Here is a 22,980-nt window from a genome sequence, read left to right as displayed (position 1 = left end):
TTGATGCACCGTTTGCATCACTGGGAAAAATGAAACTGGCCCTCCTCAGCTGGCCCTGAGAGCACCCCCAACAGAGATCTCCCGTCCCGGTGATCTGGTCCACAGTGAGGCCCGGCCCTGAGGACCTCCGTGTTCCCGCAGCACCATTGGAGGGACGGGAGCACCACAGGGGAGGACCAGAGAGGAGAGGCCCGGCTGGCGCAATGGGGGAATCACAGGACAGTCTCTCAACACTCTGTGGCATCTCTTTAGTCCAATTCAACCCCTTACCCCACACCTTACATGGTGCTTGTCATGCAACAGGTAGTTAATAAATATTTATCAAATCGATGGAATGAGGAGGAAATAAGAGAGAGGTCATCTCAAGGAAATGCAACCCACTCCAGTATTCTTGCCTGGAGAATCCCATGGACAGAGGAGCCTGGTGGGCTACAGTCCTTGGGGTTGCAAAGACTCAAACATGACTGAGCGCACACGCACACACACACAGACACAGACAGACACACAGACACACATATAGCGATCCTAACCCACACAGCCTTCCTGCTGTGAAAAAAAGGTCCCAGATGACCAGAGGTGTCCCAGATTTCATGCTTATGCCTTTTGTCTTCTTTTTATGTTTCAGGTCCTCCTGGCCCCAGGGGTCCAAAAGGTGACCGAGGACAGCAGGGACCCCCAGGCCCCACTGGCAACAAGGGGCAGAAAGGAGAGAAGGGGGAGCCGGGCCCGCCTGGCCCAGCTGGTGAGAGGGGCCCAATCGGGCCGGTTGGCCCCCCTGGAGAGCGCGGCAGCAAAGGCTCCAAAGGCCTGCAAGGCTCCAAAGGCTCCCGAGGGTCTCCTGGGAAGCCTGGCCCCCAGGGCCCCAGCGGGGACCCAGGCCCCCCCGGCCCGCCGGGCAAGGATGGACTCCCAGGCCCTCAGGGTCCCCCCGGCTTCCAGGGACTGCAGGGCACTGTTGGGGAGCCTGGGGTGCCTGGGCCACGGGGGCTGCCAGGCCTCCCTGGGATGCCAGGCATGCCAGGTATCAAGGGTCCCCCTGGTCCCCCGGGCCCCTCAGGGGCAGCAGTGCCCCTGGCCCTTAAGACCGAGCCGACCACAGCACCTGAGGACAACGGTGAGTCTGAGCCCCTCACACCCGGGATGGGGGTGCTCCCCGTGTTTACCTCACACACCCAATCTTATTAGCAGTGAAGGCATCACACAGGGTGGGCTTCCGCCCCTGCTGCTCGCCTAGCCCCTCACTAGGCAGCATCCTTCAGGCACATGTGTTTATCCCTAAACAGCATCAGCTCCTCTAGCGCTCATTTATCATTAGCTAAGTCAGGTCCTCAGGGACAAACTGGTCCCAGACGTTGAATTCAGGAAAATCTGAGGCTGGCCACCCCAGAGCCGTCCCTGTCTTCATTCTCTGCCTTTCACCTGGGGATGGTCAACCCTTAGTTAATGTGCAGATGGAACTTTCTGTTCCTGAAGCCAGCTCGCGTTTCTTTTTGAGAAGGTATTATGGCACCTTCTCATCCTTTGATAATGAAAGCTTTGGGTTTGCAACCAAGCCTGTCTTTCTCCCCTTGGACCCACAGCTGATTCTGCTTGGTTTCCTGCAGTCCCCCTTCGTTGCATTTTCCTGTGAGCCTAGCTCTCCCAAGCCTCTTGTTTACAGGTTCTGTGTGATCCCGGGCTGATGGGGACCACCTGAGCCTGTGCTGCTTGTTATTTCTGTGTCTGTTACTTCTGTCATTGTGAAGACTAATCCAGACACAAAGGCCCGCTTAAGTGGTTTTAACCACCATGTGTCCTGCAGGCCACCTACTTCCTGGGACTGGTCTTGGCCCCTAGAATGTTCAGGAACATCAGTCACAGACTCAGCATACGGGCAGTGGGGAAGCCGGGCTGCAGCTATGCCTCCTAAAGGCATAGTGTTTTCAGCGTGTGTGTGTTTCCATCGGCATTTTTAAACTTTCCATTCCTAGGCTGCCTGCCTTACTGGAAGAACTTCACAGACAAATGCTACTATTTTTCGACTGAGAGAGACTTTTTTGAGGATGCAAAACTTTTCTGCGAAAGAATGTCTTCACATCTCGTTTTCATAAACACAGGAGAGGAGCAGGTACGTGTGTGGCATTCTTAGGGTTGGAGAAAACTGTAATTTAAGGATCGCTGACATCTGGAAAGTGCATGCTTATTCAAAGATACCATAAATTCATAGTCACAGAAACACCGAGGGCCACATGATTGAGATTTGGGCTTTATCCAGGGACAGAAAGCATTCACGGCATGGGGGTTGGGTCGTGCTAGCACCTGGAAGCTCTTGCTTTATCAAGCCTGGAGCTGTATGGCTTTTCCCGGAAAGAGCGGGAAGCCTGCAGGTCGGTACAAGTCTCCTATGGAGAGGCAGAGAGCCCTGAGCACTGGAGGGGTGGGGCCGAATACCAGGGTCCAGACATGTGGCCTTAACAGGGTCAGGAAGGGCATATATGGTCCTGGGACAAAGCCCACACATAATAACCACTCATTTGGTTCCTAATGTGTGCCAGGCATTTTCTCCTATAAACCTAACCACACCCCAGGAGCCTGTGGGTAATATTATCCCCATCTTACAGACAGGAAAACTGAGGCCCCACAAAATTTGAATGATTAATATATGAGACAAATAAATGCAGAGCTGAGACTGAAACTGAGGTCCATCTAGCAATAACACCAGTGCTTTCTCTTTAATGCCGCACTGTCACAGGGGCCTCCTTTCTTTCCCCTGCATGTCTCCGGCAGATAGGACCCTGAAAACGGATGCTTCTGCAGTAATTGACTGGAAATGAGCATCCATAAGACAGGGGTCAGGCGCCTGGGCCTGACCCCAGCTCAACCACTTTTCACCTTTATTAGGCTGGTGGTTGTAATGGCTCAAAGACATGTTACGTGTGACACGCTGGACATGGGACCCGATCAAGAGGAAGGGCTTGATAGTGCCGTGGCAGTTACTATTGTTAGAACATCGGAGGGAGGGGTTGTGGGAGGGGTGGAGCCTGGTGGGATTCATGAGTGATCTGGATAGTTTAGGAGTATTGCTTATAAACTTGTAAGAGGAAAATATATCAAAGACTGCCCTGCACCCCCACCCCACTACCACCAAAAAAAACCCCAGGGCAAAACAAGTGCAATAAAAAGAGGATAGCAAAATAGAGCACAAGTTATGACAGGCATCCTCTCCGAAAGTGTCCCTCATTTCTAAATACTGAAAGTCCCCCAAACATCTGTTCAAGAAATAGTAACGCACCATCTATGATTTTATTTTCCAGCAATGGATCAAAAAGCAGATGGTGGCGAAAGAGAACTACTGGATTGGCCTCACGGACTTGGAGCGGGAGAATGAATGGAGGTGGCTGGATGGGACATTTCCGGAGTACAAGTGAGTCTCAGAAACGTCCAGGTTGCTGGGCAGGCTCTCACTGGTCTGTTTCTTCCTGAACGACCTTGTGTCCAACACAATCCTCGCACTCAGCCTCTGGGTACCAGCTGCGTGTTTATTTCCATGGAGGGAAATCAATATGGGGTAAAAGTCAGGTTTTTTCCTCTTCTTGCAGAGTGAATTTTTCTTCATTTCTACCATGAAAAACAGAAAAACAAACAAAAATACAGACTCATAAAACTGCCCAGGGTGGTAGGGAGAGAGATGGCAAAGTGTGCTCTTTAAGTGCTGCCGCAAAAGCCAAGGAACCCCGGCTCCCCCAGCTAGGTCGAGCTCCCCAGATGTGTTTCCAACATGGGCAGGGCGCTCCCTTCACGATGATACTGTTGGTGTCCCAGCCCTCGCTGGGCTTCTGGCCAGAGTGTGGGGATGAACTACGAGTTGATGACTCTCCTACACATAGAAAGTTCAAGTGTACCACGAACGAAGGCCCTTGTGGGACGACCATCTCCCACAGGTTTGAAGGGTCCCCGTAAGTCCAGTGTGATCTAGTTCTATAAAGGCAGCAACAGAGAACAGAAGAAGTTCATAGAACCTTCTCAGAGCTCCCAGGGGTACAGAAATGTCCATGAGCCTCACTGGACCCTGGTGCCTACTCCTGTCCTAATCCCACCCCAGGGTCTGAAGAGGATGAAATTGCGCCCATTTCAGTTTCACCTCTTCATCCTCCTCTTGCTTTGCCTCTAGCAGATGCAGAAATGTGAAACTGTGGAACACACACTGTACCAAATAGGGCAGAATTTATAAAAACCCACCAGAGGAGACATGTCTTACAGAGGCTCAAGCAGGCATGTGGGCATCTTGGCTTCAGGACTGTGTCCTGAGCTGGAGTAGCCGCAGCATCCTTGGAACCTGGAGAGGAGAAGTTGAGGGTGTTTCAGGTCCAGGACAATGTCACAGGCATCATGGCGGGAGCAGTTGTGGTCAAGGACAGGAAGATGGGCTCGAGGGGTGGAGGGGTGAGGTAGAGTTTCTGTGTGTATGTGCGCGTGCCTGTGTGTGTGTGGGTAGACAGCCTTCTTTATGCTTTTAAATCCTCTATGTGAAAAGCATGATTAGAGGATATAGATGGGAAACCAGAGTAAGGCCATTTCTTTTAAAGGATTTTTTTTTAAGTATTTATTTATTTGGCTGCATCAGGTCTTAGTTGCATCATGTGGGCTCAGTAGCTAGTGGGCTTAGTTGTTCCATGCCTTGTGGAATCTTAGTTCCCCGACTAGGGATCAAACCCACAGTCCCTGCATTGCAAGGTGGATTCTTACCCACTGGACCACTAGGGAATCAACCACCCAGGCCATTTGTTTTAGAATAGCAACCGAACATTGAGGTGGAACATTTGAAGATCTGGGGTTAGCGCCAAAGGTGAGCCTCAGACTGCCCCCAGGACAAATGGATATCTCTTTCCTGGCTCAGCAGACAGCCAGTCTGCTCCCTGTACACCCATCCTCGGTGGGAGGAAGCTACACCACATCCTGGCCCTCGGAAACGTGGCTGACACCCAAGGAAGTTATCCATCACGGCAAGGATACGCTTCAGGAGACTCAAAGCAGTTGTGAGAGTTGTCATCTACAACCAGAGCGGTGGAGGGACTTCCCTGGTGGTCCAGTGGCTACCACACTGTACTCCGAATGCAGGGGACCTGGGTCCAATCCCTGGTCAGGGAACTAGATCCCACGTGCTTACAACTAAGAGTTCACATGTACTGCAACTAAAAGATAAGAACAAAACAAAGATCTGGTACAAATAAAGAAACAAAAGATTCCACATACCTCAGTTAAAACCCGATTCAGTCGAATAAACAGATAAATAATTTTTTTAAATAAAAAAGTCAGAGCAGTGGAAGTGGGGAGGGGAGGCCACAGTTAAAACCTGATGCAAAGAAATAGATAAATTTTAAAAAATAAATAAAATCAGAGCTGTGGAAGTTGGGACAGAAGGCAGAGAATACTAAGGGAAAGATGAATGTGTCACTTTGACAGTCAAGAGTATGGATGATTTTTTTAAAGGAGTCAGTGGGGAGCTAAAAAAAATAATAACTTCAGTCTCCTCATTTCTCACGGTCATGAAAAAAAAAGGTCTGGGTTAGACTTACTTAGAAATTCAATCTGAAGCCCTCCTCTAAGGACAAACTGGGTTGGCCCACGTGGTATGGATTGAGCAGGGACAGTAGCACCCCTGCCAGCTCTCCCAGGGTGGAATTTTCTCCTGTCTCCCAGGCTCCAGCAGGAAGTACTGATTGGGATGACAGCCCAGCCTTGATACCTGGGATAGGAAAGAATCACATCACCTGACACCCTCGGGGAGCTCTGTTCCCAGCCACAACTGCACAGCACCCCAGCCAGGGCCCAGGCTCTGCTTCTTGTTTTCCACCCAAAGGAACACACAGACATGTAAAAATCCCTGGGATCAGATTTTAAAAGCAAGAATAAATTAGGCAGACATATTATGAGGCCTCAATAGCCGAAGGCTAATTGAACTTGCCATATAATAATAAACGCGCCACAGACAAGACAAAGAGCCAGTGCAGCAAGGGAAGGGAGCATCTGCCCTGGAGTTCACCAGGTCTGGGTTCCAGGCCTTCAACCAGCACTCAGCAGCTACGTGACCCTGTGTAAGTTACCCAGCCATGTGAACCTCCATGCCCTCATCTAGAAGTGAAGATTACAGAGGCACCGACATCGGTATTGTAAACATTATATGAGATGATACATATCAAGCACCAATGACAGTGAGCCCACGGGAAGTGCTCAAGAAATGCTATCTGCTAGTATTTGTATTATTACTCCTATTACTTGTCTAAGGCAGAATGCCGAAGAATTGATGCCTTGGAACTGTGGTGCTGGAGAAAACTCCTGAAAGTCTCTTGGACAGCAAGGCAATCGAACCAGTCAATCCTAAAGGAAATAAGCCCTGAATTCTCATTGGAAGGACTGATGCTGAAGCTGAAGCTCCAGTATTTTGGTCATCTGATGCAAACAGTCAACACACTGGAAAAATCCCTGATACTGGGAAAGATTGAGGGCAGAAGGAGAAGAGGGCGTCAGAGGATGAGATGGCTGGGTGGCATCACCAATGCAATGGACATGAATTTGGGCAAACCAGGAGATAGTGAAGGACAGGGAGGCCTGGCATGCTGCAGTCCATGGGGTCACAAAGAGTCGGACACAGCTGGGACTGAACAACAACTCCTGTTGTCGTCCCCATCATCATTTTCATGTTGATCAGTTGCTAAGTTGTGACCCTATAGACTGTAGCTTGCCAGGCTTCTCTGTCCATGGGATTTCCCAGCACAGGGTACCCAACACAGGTACCTCCCCATGTACTCAGACTCACCTGCACCCTCCTTCTCTTTGCTTCTGTGGCCTCCATGCCCGGTCCATCACTTCCCTTTCCCCTGCCGTACACAGTGGTTTCTGGACCTGGCCCCTCCCCATGCCTCACCCAGGTTACAGAAGAAATCAGTCTCCCTACTTTGCTCTTGCCTTTTCTCCCCTTCTGAAATTGTTTCAGGCTGTTGGGGGTACTATTAAGGAGGAAATAGAAAAGGGATGAAAGGCTCTCTCCTCTGTCTCTTGCCCCTACTTGAATTTTTATACTGAGAGCTAGTTGAGGAAGATGGTGCTGGAGTAACCAGACAAAAAGCAACAGTGACATGGATTGGATGCTGAAAGTTTAAGGTACATGTGGACTTGAACAAAGGTTTATTTCCAGCAAAACATACAATCTGACTCGCTGTGTCTCAGGATGGTACCTAGGAACAGGTTTCCAAGTGCTTTGGGTCCACCCACCAAAGTACTTCCAAGAGAAAGACTGGAGAGCTGACACGTGTTGCCGAGATTTTATTTGCCAACTAAGGACATGGGTTTTAAAAATCACCCATTGGGACTTGCCCAGCGGTTCAGTGGTCAAGACTTCTAGTACAGGGGGCATGGATTTAATCCCTGGTTGAGGAGCTAAGCTCCCACATGCCAGAATGCAGCCAAAAAGACAAAAATCGCCTATCAACAAATCTCAGCACAAAACAACAAAAACAAAATCAAAAAAGACAGTTGGCCACCACCCATACATACACACAAGAGTTGTCCTCATTTTTCTCTTTTCACAACAGACCTGTGAAACTTCATTCTTGACCAGCTGATACCAGTCCCCTGGCTGGACACTGGGATCTGATGGCCCACGGTCTCATGATAACATTCAGTGAATTATCCTGGAGTATCCACCATGGCCCAGCCCCTGTGCCAGCCTGGAAAATCTTTTCTAGAGTTTTGGGCACAGTCTGAGTGAGAGATACTGTTCCACTCATGTAAAAATAGTCTGATTTGCAGGACCCTGTCACAATTAAGAAGACAGACACCTTGACCCTAAATGTGCATATGGTGAAGAGAAGGGCTTCAAATGAGCTTTCAATGCTCTCTTCTCAGTAATTAATAGAACCAAGTAGACAGAAAAACCAAGAGGAACATAGCAGACACTATCAACTAAACTTCCCCGGTGGCTCAGTTGGTACAGAATTGCCTGCAATACTGGAGACCACCTATAATCAGGGGACCCGGGTTTGATCCTTGGGTTCGATCCCCGGGTCGGGAAGATCCCCTGGCAAAGGAAATGGCAACCCACTCCATTTCTTGCCTGAGAAATCCTGTGGACCAAAGGAGCCTGTCAGGCTACAGTCTATGGGGTTGCAAGAGTCGGACATGACTTAGGGACTAAACCAACCAACCAATCAACTAACTTGATTTCACTGATATTTATGGAACCTTTCACCCAACAACACATTCTTTTCAGGTGCATATGGTACATTCACCAAGATCATCAAACAAATGCTGGGTCATCAAAAAAGTCTCCAAAAATTAAAAAGCACTGGAAGAGAAACTTTGGCTTCATCTTATGCCATAATCACTCTTCATGCGACTCTGGCTTTGGCCACTAGAGAGAAACCTCTATAGTGGGAGAAAATTCAATCGCAAAGAAATGCTTCTTGCTACTAAGATTTTCCTGTCTTGAGGCCAGGCTCTTACCAGAAGAATTTTCTCAGCCATGAAGCCTCCATCAATCTTGCGGTTGATGAGAAAGTACTAAGTTGTGTGGTTGGGAGGGGCTGATTGCCAAGCTTGAAAGTTTGTGTTCTACTCCGTGAGGATAAACCCAGAACAGGGAGGGTGGGGATGGGGAGGGGGTGCTTCACACCCACCAGCTGAGATGCTTCATGATTCCAGCTCCTGGAAGAGTGAGTCTAGGTGCTTTGGTAGTCCCCCGTGTACTCAGAATACACTGTCCAAGTACATAACGCGTGTTGCTATCCAACCACTTCTGCAACTCGTGTGTTAAAATATGGGATTCAAGAATTCGGCACCCAGGCTTCAGCCATTTCTCTTTCCAGAATCTATCTGTGGAGTGAGGTTTAGGCACTATTTAAGCTGGAATTCTTCTCCAGAACATATACATTCTGTTTCTCTGACCATATACAAGACAAACTACCCCTGCAGCCTGGCTTCAAGCTACTCCATCTCCCACCCTTGCTGGTCTCACCTGGGTCACTCCACTCACAGCCACATCCTACCCTTAGTCCTGAAGGATTACTTCAAACACCACATTGAAGAATTTCCATGACCTGGATAAAACAAATGGAGAACGGTGATAAAAATGATCTCCTTCCATTATCAATTTGTTCTCTTTCGTCTCATCTGTCCATCCCCTTTTTTTTTTTTTTGGCCATGCCACGCCAGTTGTGGGATCTTAGTTCCCCAACCAGGGGTCAAACCCATGCTCATAGCAATGAAAACAGGGTCTTAATCACTGAATTGCCAGAGAACTCCCTGTAAGCCCCTTTTACCTACTGAAAAGGGCAAGGAAATGCAAGGGGAAAATACTAAACAGATCGTCTATCAGAATTCCTATTTATGCAACTTTCCAATTAACTGTGAGATAAAAAATATCAAATGTCCCATCATTAATGCATCCAGAATAACAGTCTCAAATCTGGTAAGCAAAATAGGAAGGGAACCCCCTCATATAACTGTAGAAATGAAGCAAGTGTACATCCACGCCACCAAACTGCCTGGGCACCGTGGCCATTTCTAGGAAGGTCTGTCAAGGTAAGAGAGAAACACACCAAAAAAGCTTACATAAAAGTTTCCTTCCAACGTCACCTTTTCTTGGCATCACAGTCTGAGGTCTGTAACTGCTTTGTTTCTTGCCTAGGATGCAAGTTCTACGAGGACTGGCAGTCTGTTCTCTACAGCACTCGTGTTGCCATCAGCTAGCTGTAGCCCTTGCCTGCAGTAGACACTCTGTGGAATGAATGAGCAAATGAATGACTATTTCTGACTCTTCCACCTAAGTACCATCCCATTTATACTCATTGCTTGATGGTTTCCTCTAAAATATCTCTTCATCTCTAGATTTATCTAAGTGAGGTCATTTAAAAAAACCATTTGTTGAGTCATTTATTCGGCTGTGGCAGGTCTTAGTTGTGTCATGTGGGATCTTTCGGTGTGGTTCACACACAGACTCTCTAGTTGTGGTGCATGGAGTCTCCAGCCGTGGCGTGCGGGCTCAGTAGTTGTGGCACGCAGACTTAGTTGCTCTGCAGCATGTGGGATCTTTGTTCCCTAACTAGGGATCGAACCCACATCCTCTGCATTGCAAGGCAGATTCTTAGCCACTGGATCACCAAAGAAGTCCCTCACTTTTCATTTTCTTAAAAAAAAAAAAAAATCCCTAAATATACAGTTGGTGCAGGGGAGTCAATTCGACCTCATTTTCCCATCCTTTGACTGTAAATTTTGACTCCTCTTTTCCCACTGCCCTGATTTTTGCTGGTCTTGTCGTCATAAGATGGAGGGCAATTTGGTCTTTATCCTTGGGTGACCCTGGTAAGAACCTGGCTTCAAAATAGGAAAATCTTAGTAGTGAGACGTGCTTCTTTACTGTAGAACTTTCTTTGGCCTTCAGAGTCTGTACAGTGGAAGATTTCTCTCTAGTGGCCAAAGCCACTGCCACTCTGATAGAAACAGGGAGTGTGGACCAGAGTGAGCGATTACGGAGTCAGATGCTGCTGCTTGGGAAATGAGTCATCGTTTACGGGAAGCACCTCCTGCTGCAGATGTTCTCTTCAGACCCTCCGCACGAGGCAAACTTGTCCTCTCAGGAGGTGACCACAGGCTTCTGTTCAAGGACTTGGCTCTTAAAGAAAATGTAGCCTTTCGAGTTTTGACTCGTGGAAGCACATCTAGTTGATCGCTTAGAAAGAGAGGCAGGAACAGTGAACCCTGACGAGGGGGTGCTGGGAGCATCAGCAGACAAGTTAACAAGCCCCAAGTTGAGCTCATCTTAAAGACAACTTGTTTTGAAGAATCTCTCTCCCAAAAAAGGCAGTGAAATGTATGAGTCATTTTCAGTAAGATTAAATTACTATTTCTTTCTGAAGCAATTAGCTATCTGCAGCTTAGCCAGAAAACCATAACCAAGTGTTCATAGGGTCTTCTAAGTGTATATCAACGTTCTCTCCATTTTAAATATAGTAGTGTGTATATGACCTTTCCAAAGTCCCTAAATCCCCTTCCCCCTCAGCAGCCATAAAGTTCATTTGGTAAGTCTGTGGATACAAGAGTATGTATGGCTGAGTCCCTTTGCTGTTTACCTGAAACCACCACAACATTGTTAATCGGCTATATCCCAATACAAAATGAAAGGTTTAAAGTTTTTTAAAAAAAGGGGAGGGGTGTCTCTCTCTCTGCCTGACTCTGACTTGTTAGAGACAAGATTTCAGAATGTACAAAGATTTCCTCTGAGTTCTCATAAGTGTGTGCATGTTTGTGTGAAGGTATATCATCCTCAGAATGTATATATTCACACTCAAGCCCAGAAGTCACCATTCCAGTACACATTAGAAAGCTGCCATTCATCGAGCTGTGTTGAAGACAGATTTACTTCCTCAGCAATGTGATGAAGCAGCTCCGTGAGCTGACTCTACTGTGGCCAAGATAACAAGCCTGCAGAGAGAGGCTGTGTCACACGCTCCTCTGTGAAACAGCTGCTGCTTATTCAGAATCAGAGCGTGTGCAGGTTTTTAAACAGCGCGTTTTCATTCTGGGACGCGTGACAGGCCTTGGTTTTGTTTTTTACATTTCTCTGCTGCTCTTGGGTCGAGCAAACGTCTGCGTGACTTTGCAAATAACACTCGCTTTCTGTTTTCTTAAAAGAAATTGGAAAGCTGGACAGCCAGATAACTGGGGTCATGGCCACGGGCCTGGAGAAGATTGTGCTGGACTGATTAATTTGGGGCAGTGGAATGATTTCCAGTGTGAAGACATGAATCACTTCATCTGCGAGAAAGACAGGGAGAGAGGTAAGCGGTGGAAGGGATTTAAGAGAGCATTGCAGAGCTTATATCTTATTAAAGGGCAAGAGGTGAGTATAAGGGCTCTGAAAGTAGGTTCTGCAACTGGATTCCAGTCCTGATTCTGCCACTTAGTATCTCGGCAAGCTATTAACCTCAGGGAAATAATAATAGTAATCCTCTTAATGGGGTTTTTGTGAGGTCTTAAGTAAGTTAATATATGTGCCTAATGTAGAGGAAGTACTCAGTAAATTTTAGACTAATGGGTGGGCCTAGGTCATTACCTTATAATATTGTCAGGCAGTTGTTCTTTATCATATGGCACCAATGTCATATGTCTTTTCATATAACAAACTATCAGAGAAATTGGGAAAACAATACCACTTGCAATTGCATCAAAAAGATAAAATACCTAGGAATAAATTTAACCAAGGAGGTGAAAGACCTATACACTGGAAACTATAAGACATTCATGAAAGGTATTGAAGAAGGCCCAAATAAATGGAAACATATTCTGTGCTCACAGATTGGAAGAGTATTGTTAAAATGTCCATTCTACCCAAAGAAATCTACAGATTCAGTGGAATTTCTATAAGAACTCCAGTGTCATTTTCCACAGAAATAGAGAAAACAATCCTAAAACTTGTATGGAACCACAAAAGACCCTAAATAGCCAAAGTAATCTTGAGAAAGAAGAACAAAGCTGGACATATACTCCCTGATTTCAAAATATATTGCAGAGCTATAGTAATCAGAACAGTGTGGTAGTGACATAAAAATAACACATATCTCTATCAGTGAAAGATAATAGAGAGCACAGAAATAAACCCATGCACATATGGTCAATCAATTTATGACAAAGGAGCCAAGAATATACAATAGGAAAAGACAATCTCCTTGATAAACGCTGCTGCAAAAACTGGACAGCTACATGCAAGAGAGTGAAACCAGACCATTCTCTTAACCTTACACAAAATAAGCTCAAAATGGATAAATGACTCAAATGTAAGATTTGAAACCATTAAATTTCCAGAAGAAAGCATAGGCAATAATCTCTTTGACAGTGATCTTGGTAATGATTTTTTGGATCTGAAAACAAAGGAAAAAATAAACAAGTGTAATTACATCAAGGGGCTTCCCCGATGGCTCAGTGGGTAAAGAATCTGCCTGCAATGCAGGAGACACAGGAGACACTGGTTTGATCCCTGGGTCAGGAAGATCCCCTGGAGTAGGAAATAGCAACCCACTCCAGTATTCTTGCCTGGAGAATCCCATGGACAAAGGAGTCTGGCGGGCTGCAGTCCATGGGGTCGCAAAGAGTCAGACACAATTGAGCACAATAGCACTACTACATTTGGGATTTGAATTGAGACTAGGATGCCCCAGAATAGGCTCCTTTGAAGTGAATTTTACCTTTTATTGAATCTGAATAAGAACTTCGAGGCATTTATTTGAAAAAATAATTATTGAATGATGTATTTGGAATGTTTTCTTTAAAAACACACACTCCTTTTTCTGAATTGTCCATTAACATTGTTCTTTAAGAAGAACTAACACCCATTCTTTTTCCTCTCTTTTAGAATCAGCAATTACATTATAATGGACCATGATATCATAATAGGAGCAAACTGTCGACAGACAGTTCTCGAAAGCAAAAGATACTTCTTTCTGATTGCATCACCTTCTCATTAGATTGAGGGGGAACGCACTGAAGACCAATTACTGAAAACATTGAAAGCCCGTATTCTCTACCATCTGCCTTGCTCAAGGACAAAGTTTGGAACAAAAGTGTTCCCCTAGTGTGATACATGGATTGTCAGTAAGCAAATGGACTGAATCACATAGATTTTTCTCAGCCAATAACCATACAGTTATGCAAATCATATCTTCCAGAGTATGGAATGCTCCAGTCAAAAAAAAGATTATCATTGGTTGTTGAGCTTTAGGAAGAACTGAAAACATACACCGTGTAAACGGTACCTTACATTTCTATTGATAAAATCCCAAATGTAGGAAAAATATGCAGACATACAGATATATAGGCCAACTCTTAGTAACAATATGAAATATACTTAAAGAGCTTTTAAAACTTTGTATTTTTGTACAAAATGTTTGCCTTTTTACAATTTTTTTCTTTTTATTTTTGTCATTTTACCGATATAGTACATGAAGCCAAAGAAAACAATAATGGTACTAATAAAAACTCATAGGGTTTCTTGTCAGATTTAATTCTACACAGTGGCAAAGAAATTTTTTCAGTTGTGGTTGAAAAAAATAATTAAATATATGTGTGTATGTATATTTTAATGTATCATTTTCTCAGAGGAGTCAATCACTTGAAATGTCTAGAAATGGCCCTGCAGATTTTGCCAGTGGAGGTCAAGCCTGAACATGTATGTGGCTCAGTCAAGTGGGCTATGCCTCCAGCCCATCACCAGCCAACACCCTTGCTGTGTGTCTGCCAGGGTCAGAGAAATGGTCAACTCAGGATGTGCTTTTACTTCATTTTGGCGGAGTCGGGGGTGGTGGAGAGGCATCTGTTGGGAAGGGTGGACTTGTATCTGGCTTTTAATAGAAGGTCCTGTTTTGTGGCTGAAACATGAATACACTTGGTTTCAGGCCCATACCAGGGCAGATATTAAATGTCATGAAAGTATGACATCATATCAGCCAGAGGTAGAGATGCTAAGATGGGGACAGCTCTATGCTACCTGGAAATCTTATGTTTTCTGAAGTTAGATTTCAAAAACACAGAATTCCAACGCACATGCATGATGAAATGCAAGAACACAACCTTGGCCACTGTGTTGAACTCTTGCAAAGAACCTTTTGTCAGAGCCCATCTGCCTTCTACTCTTTAACTTGCCATGGAGAAGTCTAACATGCAATGTGCTGAAATCAGGCCTAAATGTAACTGATGCTCAAAGGTAAGATTTCCACCCACCAGATTCCCTTCCCAGGACCTCCCCAGCCATGCTGCTACCTACCCCACGTACAATGGTAAAAGAATAAAGACAGAGTTTGACTTTCACGCCTGCAGCCGTGTGGACTGTGTTGTCTCGCCCTGGTCACCGTTTATGCTGTCTCTGCAGCCCAGGAGTGGCCATCTCCTCAGCACCTGGATGCCCTGCTATCCTGTCCATGGGGTCTGGTCAGACTGGCAGGACCTGCCGTCATCTGGGCCCTGGACCCTGGTACCTCTTCAGGCTCAAGACCGTCTATAGACTAAACTCTGTCCTCATTTTCATCCTCTTCTGGTTTCTTAGGTGTCAGTTAAGATCATGTTCAGATGCAACTTGAACTTAAGCGTCTGATGCCATCATCAGAAGAGAATGTTGCTGATTCCCACAGCTGAAGGTGTTCCTCTCCTGGCCCTTATACCTTACCCAGGGTTTATCATCTCTCAGGCTTCAATCAGATGTTCTCATGTCATCCTCCCAACAGCCCTAAGAAGTGGGGCTTCCTACTTACTCTCCCCATTTTATAGAGGGAGGCACTCAGGGAGGTGACATCATTTCCTGGGTCATATCATCACCAAGGAGTGAGGCAGGATTCAGACTTGAGCTTTGAAAATGTTCTAGGGGACTTGGTGGTCCAGTGGTTAAGACTCTGCACTTTCAGTGCAGGTGGGGAAGGGTTTGATCCCTGGTCAGGGAACTAAGATCCCACATGCCAGCCATGGTGTTACATAGATAAGTAAAATTTTTTAAATGTTCAAAAATTTTTAAAATGTTCCTTCTTTCAGAAGCAAGGTCCTTCTTAATAACAGAGTAAAATCAGATGAAAATCACACATTACCAGATGCCTCATGTACTGCTCTATATATTTAGCTATTTATATACCAGGTTTCTATTCACCTACTCACCACTGATGCTCTTCTGGGAGGAGAGTTTTGGTAAAATGTCATGAGGTTTTCAGGCTATGAGAAGTTATGAGTTGCAATGAGAAGATGGAAAGTTTTTATTTTTGTCCCCATCCCTCAGCATGTGGGATCTTACTTCCCCAACTAGGGATCGAACCCCCGCTCCCTGCAATGGCAGCTAGTCTTAACCACTGGAACTCCAGAGAAGTCCCTGTTTTTCTTTTTAAATGTCTCTTGAAGAATGCACAACCAGAAAGAACAAAATCCTTTCTTTTCCTCTTCTGCAATCAATGTTCACCTTTGATCAATTCTTCCGATATCCATCCGAGTTTAGCACTTAAGAGTTTAAAGCAGACAACAAATAGTACAACCTGCTCTCATTTAAAAAAAAAACCAGATGCTGAAGGAAGTAGAAAGGTACGTCAGTCATACATCCTGCCATAAATCAGGTAACAATGCTAAAGCAAGTGTATTTTGCCTCAAAACCGATTGATCTCTTCTTGAAAAAGTATGTTAACTCATTCATGGCTCAATAATAAGTCTAATAATAATAGCAAAAATTAAATATATTTAGCACTTTCACATACATTATCTCTTCTAATCTTGGTGCAAAACCTTTCCCTCTACTTTAGGAATGAGGACGCTGAGGCGAATTTGAAGACTTGCTCATTGCCCACATCCCAGTCATGCAAATCTGATCAGGCTCGTCATTCTTATGTTCCCTAAATCTATGTCCATCCTAACCCTTATCCCCAACTTAAAATCTTCTGAGTTGCCTGCAGGACATACATGCAGGGGCCCTCGGGACCAGGTCCTCAGCTGTACCTCCAGCCTCCCCTCTGCTGTACCCTCCTGCTCCCTTGCCTTGAGCTGGAACAGCCTTACAAGCCACCTGCAAAGTTCCTCTGTGCTCCTTCTTACTTTTTACTGTGCTCCTTCTTAGAAATCCAAACTCTTACCTGGATTTCCATTCTCTGCTTCTTTAAGATTCAGCTCAAGCATCGCTTCTAGCCTGAATCCTTTCCCAGCAAATGCATCCTGAAGCTGAGACTTCCCTTCATGTCAAGTACTACCCACACGTGCTCCAGGTACTATGAAAGAAAAACCCTTTCATGGCGTTAGACCATCTACAGATTGGCCAAGAGGCCCAAACATCGCTGAATTAAGAAGAGAAGGGTGAATGGAGCCAGTCAGCCACAAAATCTTAAGAGAACTGAAGAATGGGAGACGCCAATCAAGAGAAATGAAGGCATTTGTGTTGATAGTCGGTTATTATACATCTACTATATTGGACATATGTGTAATATATCTATTAGGAATGGAAGACTGAGTGAAGAGAATCAACTGGCAAAAGAGATTCATTCTACATACCGACATATGGCCCTGAGTCAGGGAAAAACTTTCGAAACCTTTTCTGAATTACAGTGTAAGGAAATATCTCTTTTCTGTTATGCTCAACAGTTTTAGAAGTATAGGTGAACTCTGGCCATCTCTTTAAGAGGGGATTTTTCTATACAGTAACTTCATTTTCCTGGAAAGCATCCTTTAATGGCACAGCATCACACTTATTTTATAAATCACAAAGCAGATGTAGAGATTTTGCTCCACTCATTCATCCTTCTTCTCTTCCTAGATACCCTTGTCAAATAAATATTAATAGCATGCCCACGTTACACAGGTAGCCAAGAGTCCAAGGAAAAGCAGGCTTAAGATTTAAGCCTTAAACCAACTTAAAATCTCCAGATGCAGAGCTCCTGGTTTTCACATTTTTCAATGAATGAGTTTATGAATGAATTATCTCAGTTCAGTCCTTCCTGCCACAGCCAGGGCGATGGCCCAGCCTCCAGCCTTCCTCCGAGGACTTATGAGCCCTGAGTTTGTAAAACAGGGATCACCCGTGCAACTTGGGCAGGAGTCAGCTGCCAATGAGGAAGCTCCCGCCAACAACTCATCCAGAAGGTCATTAAATAGGCTTAACCAAAGGAGCTTGCTTTAGTCCTCTTGGCCAGGGATGGAGAATTGTCCTTTGGCCAGTCTTCCAACCACTGGTGCCAGAGTTTGCTGTCTTCTTTAATCATCGCTTATTGCCATGACCCACTAAATCATGCCTGCAAGCTGCAAGGAATTATAAGATTGTTAAAACCAGTTCCTGTGCCTGAGAGCAGAGGAGCCTGGCCAGGCCTGACACAAACCAGCACAACTGCAGAGTAGCTGTAATAACACCTCACGACTCCTAGGAACTTGGCATGTCCTGTCTCCAACCACTGTGCAAGGGAACTAACTGAAAATCAGACAGGTTAAATAGTTTCCTAAGAACTGGGATTTGAACCCACCGCCACCTAGCTCCCATAGTCACCTTCCTGAGAGTCTGGGCTTTCTATGTTGTATTCTGTTCTTTGCCACAAGAAATAATTCAAATCACCAAGTCTCTCTCACAGAAGCAGGGAGATAATGGATGAATCCTGATTTGAGCTCTTTACATGAAAGTTCTGCACCAGGGACTTCCCCGGTGGTCCAGTGGCTAAGACTCCACTCTCCCAATGCAGGGGGCCCGGGTTCAATCCCTTGTCGGGGAACTAGATCCCACAGGCTGCAACTAAGAGTTCACGTGATGCAACTAAAGTCCCGTGTACCGCAGTTAAGACCTGGCACAGCCAAATAAACAAAAGTACTAGATCAATCGCTTTGTTATCTGAGCAAAGAAGCAAAAGTCCACTTGGCTCCCATACCATGGATGTCCAAAGAGGTCCAAAATTGGAGAAACCACCCTAGATGCCAGAGTAACTAGACCTCTCACAGAGTTCTCTGATATAAATTAGTGTCAAATGAAAAGAGCCAAACAGACCCAGGTTTGACTCCTGCTGTCTACCTCCTTGTTATAAGACATACTCACACAAGTGTCAAACAGCTTTCTTCCCTTGTCTCTTTCTTTCCCACCAGGCCTTCTGCTCTTGGACAGAACCAGCATTGGACTTGGGAGGAAAAGGCACACACAGAAGCCTGATGCTGTGGGAAATCCTGCTCACACAGACAGAAAGCAAGAAAGAGTCTCCAATGGACTTGCTAACATGTTATTATAAAGAACACGTTTATAGATTTATTAGATTATAAATCTATAATCCTGCCACCATTCCCCCCAAAATATCCACCATGATGTTCATAGATAGTAAAATGAGTGGTTTTTCTCTTGCTTACTCAGCATATACAGAGGTCATACGCCTATGTGCTGCAGACACACACTACCCTGCTTTTGATGGTAATAATAATTTGCTTCTAAGTAACTATTTGCTATGCCTCCACTGGGGCTTCCCTGCTAGCTCAGCTGGTAAAGAATCCACCTGCAATGCAGGAGACCCCAGTTCGACTCCTGCGTCAGGATGACCCCCTGGAGAAGGGATAGGCTACCCACTCCTGTATTCTTGGGCTTCCCTCGTGGCTCAGCTGGTAAAGAATCTGCCTGCAATGTGGGAGATCTGTGTTTGATCCGTGGATTGGGAAGATCCCCTGGAGGAGGGCCTGGCAACCCACTCCAGTATTCTTGCCTGGAGAATTCCCACAGACAGAGGAGCCTGACAGGCTACAATCCATGGGGTTACAAAGAGTCGGACACAACTGAGCGACTGAGCACATGCCTCCATTCAGACAATACTTTATGAAAACAAGCTGTTTTTACTCGAAAGATACGGTTTGGGGTCCATTTCATAAAATAGTCAGGATTTCAGGCCCACAAGATGCCATCTAATCAACAGTCTGCAAAGAAATAATCCGAATGTCACATATTTCAACCCCACACCTACCACCTTGGTACACTTGGTGAACTATACCAAGGGGCTTGGATCAACAGGCATGAGGAATAATGATCAGTACCTTCATACAAACCTTGGCATTCCTCAGATGAAAAAAGGGACTAAAAAGATTACATGATGGCTAGATAGATGGAAAGAAATAAGGGAAAAGGGAGGGAGGAACATAGATGCATAGCTAGATACACTGATGCGTAGAATGCGAGAGAAAAAGGAAGATGGAAGATCAGCTAAGAGAAAGCTGTTACCATTTTTTCTTTCTTTTTAATCCCAGAACCCATTTGAAAGAGTTCTGTCAGTGGAAAAAGCACTGCCTTAAAGTCCACTGAAGTCCTCCACCTTCCCCCATCCGCCCCTGATGACACCTTGGGAGCAGCCAGATCCACGGCACACACGCGTCTGAGGGGATGACCAAATCATCTGCCCAGGATCGCCTGTGCTCACTTTTCCACTCTGCGGCTCCAGCATTTGGAAATCCCAGAGCCCAGAATCGCCTTTTCCTGTTTTCGTTTTCCATCGCCTGCACTGTGTGTTTCCACAGTCTGCAGTGAGGACTGGCAGCTGGGTCAACCGGCCCTGGCATCGGGGGTTGCTGCTTCCCTCCCGCTTTGGAAACAGTTTTCCTCCCTCTGTGATTTAGCTCAATGACACACACCCTGAAACAACCACACCTTGTGAGACCAGGAGCCAGCAAGTTACCCAACACCAGGTGGGGATGAACCTCCCCAGGAGCAGATCTGCCAGGGGCAGGCAGACCCCCACGGGAAGGTGCTGGGCACCTCTGAATAGCAGGCAAGGCTGATCTCTCTGAACATTTGCATGAACTCCAGATTCCCATCCTTTCTGGTCTAGCCTGGTCTGGGCTTCCCAGACGAGGCATGGTGCTAGTGGTAAAGAACCCGCCTGCCAGCGCAGGAGACATAAGAGACATGGGTTCGATCCCTGGGTCAGAAAGATCCCCCTGGAGGAGGAAATGACAACCCAGTCCAGTATTCTTGCCTGGAGAATCCCATGGACAGAGGAGCCTGGCGAGGTACAATCCATAGGGTCACAAAGAGTTGGACGTGACTGAAGCCATTAGTACACAGTGGTCTAGCCCCATTGCTATTTTTGAGAAATAATCTACTTAGTGTTACAGATTATATAAGAAAATATCACCTCCCTTAAGAAAATAAGCCAATCCCCAAGTACTTGAAGGATAATGTCCCAGACCACACAGCCTGACGTGTCCCTAAGCGTCACATTCTCCTGGGGTCTCCCGGGTCCCTGCTGTCATCACAGCAGGAGGGGGACACTGCTCTGTCAACACCCACACCCGAGCACCTACCTCCCTTTCCGTCTCTAGGTTAGAAGCTCTGAAGAAGGCTTTAGTCAAGGCTAGAGCACAACAAAAGATAAACAGTCACAGAGAGCATCCAGATGCTAGACAAGCAGAGCTTGCCAGCCAGGGAAGTCTCACCTGGACTGCTTGCCTTGCTCCAGGGTGCCACCTGACATCACCTTGAAAGCCCTCTGTCGAGAACCTTTTGGGCATCCAGCCCCCTGAAGTGCCCCTCTCTTGGACATCTGTCTCTGGTTATTCACATGACACAGATCTCAGCCTGCAGACAAGATCCAGTCTCTCCTTTCAGGGTTGGCACCAGAATAACCAAATCTCAATAATAAAAATCCAAAGCCACTACTGTAAGAGACAAGGAGGGACAGGGAGGGAGACAAGCCTTAGTAGAAAGGCTGGAAGGTGAGACTTTACCCAAAGGAATGTGATCTCCAAAGGCCACGTGCTACACGTTAACCCACAAATGTTCCATGAGAGTCCTCAACACTTCTCAAATGTGAATTAAATTGAGCACCTTTACTGCACAGGTGGCTCAGATGGTAAAACGTCTGTATACAACGTGAGACACCTGGGTTCGATCCCTGGGTTGGGAAGATTCTCTGGAGAAGGAAATGGCAACCCACTCCAGTACTCTTGCCTTGAAAATCCCACGGACGGAGGAGCTTGGGGCAGGCTACTATCCATGGGATCGCAAAGAATTGGGCACGACTGAGTGACTTCACTTTCACTTTCACTGCCCAGGCAATTATTCATTCATTCATTCACCAAAGATTCACATGGTCAATCTCTATGGCTTCCTTACTATGTTCTAGATCTCGTATTAGGTATTAGGAACTAGGAATCTTTTTTTCTTAATACGGGATTCTCTATATATTTTTCTGTAACTCATTTTTAATATAACTTTATTTATTTATTTGGGGGAATCTTAGTTATGGGGAGGAACCTGGGGATAAGAGGATAAAGCACATATTTTTATCAGGCTAGTGCCAAAAGCAAATTTTATGCTAGTTTAATCATGTGGACAAAAGGCCAGGACAATGAAGAGGTCTTCTTCGACTACAACAACAGGGTGTGAAAAGCTGCCAGGTGAGTGAGGCAGTAACTGTGGATGCTTTCACAACACCTGGAGAAAGTGCTAAACCCTAGCTGTGACTTCAAGGTCATTTATTGCTTACTTGTTTACTGTCCTTCTGAGTATTTCAGTCTCTTCAAACATGCCACCAAAATTCTAGCAAACGAGAATGGGTGAGAGATATAGGAGTTGAGAATCAGTGAGCCAGGCCGTCAAAATGTCAAAACTAAGAGCAAGTAAAGAAGCTGGGAACAGAATGAAAGACGAATAAGATTTCTGACACTAGCTGCAAAGCCTCTGCTTTGGGCGTTGGGCTTCTAGGCGTTAATGCTCTAGTGGTAACCAACCTGCCTGCCAATGCAGGAAACATAAGAAATGTGGGTTTGATCCCCTGGGTCAGGAAGACCCTCCAGAGGAGGGCATGGCAAACCACTCCAGTACTCTAACTTGGAGAATCCCATGGTCAGAAGAGCCTGGTGGGCTACAGACCACAGTGTCGCAAAGAGTTAGACACGACTGAAGCCATGTAGCACGCACGCACTAGGCAAAAACATCTCTAAGTCCTTCCAGGCCTAAGATTATGTCTCAAGAAGACAGCCCATTTGTTGGAGAATTTATGTCCCACCAACTGATCCCAGGAGAGAGAAAGGAAGGGGTGGAGGGAAAGTAATTTTCATGGAGCTATATCACGCTTGTTGTTTATTTGGGTCATTTTTGGGGATAAAGTACATGGGATCACTTAAAAACTAAATTCATTTGGTCCCTTTCAAACACATTCAGCTGGCTTACGTGTGGAGCAATAAAGTGCGAAAGTGACATAGCATCCAAATTGCAGCCATGTGTGACTTGGCTTTTTTATTTGGGGGGAAAGAAAATGGTTAAGCCTGAAGGATTGTGTTTCTCTCTTGTCACTCTGACTCTGAGTAAATAATGAGTTCCTGCTGGTGACACACTGGCTTGGGGAGGCGGGCGCAGAGGGGGTTTGGTGCACTTCCAAAGCTGTGTGTGAGTCTTCACCACAAGACCCTGATTCTGGGGGAGGAACAGTGGGTGAACCACGCTGCACAGAGGCTGGGTGAGCCACATGTTAATGTACAGACCTT

General features: G+C 45.9%; 1 protein-coding gene across 1 annotated transcript in view; it reads left to right on the top strand.

Annotated features, from left to right (window-relative positions):
- The window catches only part of COLEC12 (collectin subfamily member 12), a 177,274-nt gene extending 162,991 nt beyond the window's left edge, over window positions 1–14,283 (top strand). Inside the window, exons 6-10 of the mRNA XM_068993921.1 lie at window positions 626–1,114; window positions 1,971–2,107; window positions 3,294–3,403; window positions 11,668–11,813; window positions 13,385–14,283. Of these exons, the coding sequence (XP_068850022.1) occupies window positions 626–1,114; window positions 1,971–2,107; window positions 3,294–3,403; window positions 11,668–11,813; window positions 13,385–13,404 (902 nt within the window). The 3' untranslated portion in view covers window positions 13,405–14,283. The remainder of the gene's footprint in view (window positions 1–625; window positions 1,115–1,970; window positions 2,108–3,293; window positions 3,404–11,667; window positions 11,814–13,384) is intronic.
- The last annotated feature ends 8,697 nt before the right edge of the window (window positions 14,284–22,980 follow it).

Source organism: Capricornis sumatraensis, chromosome 21 (genome assembly GCF_032405125.1).
Source record: "Capricornis sumatraensis isolate serow.1 chromosome 21, serow.2, whole genome shotgun sequence".
NCBI classification, from domain to species: Eukaryota; Metazoa; Chordata; class Mammalia; order Artiodactyla; family Bovidae; genus Capricornis; species Capricornis sumatraensis.
Note: the sequence above shows the minus strand (reverse complement) of the source record. Positions and strands in the feature narration are given on the sequence as shown.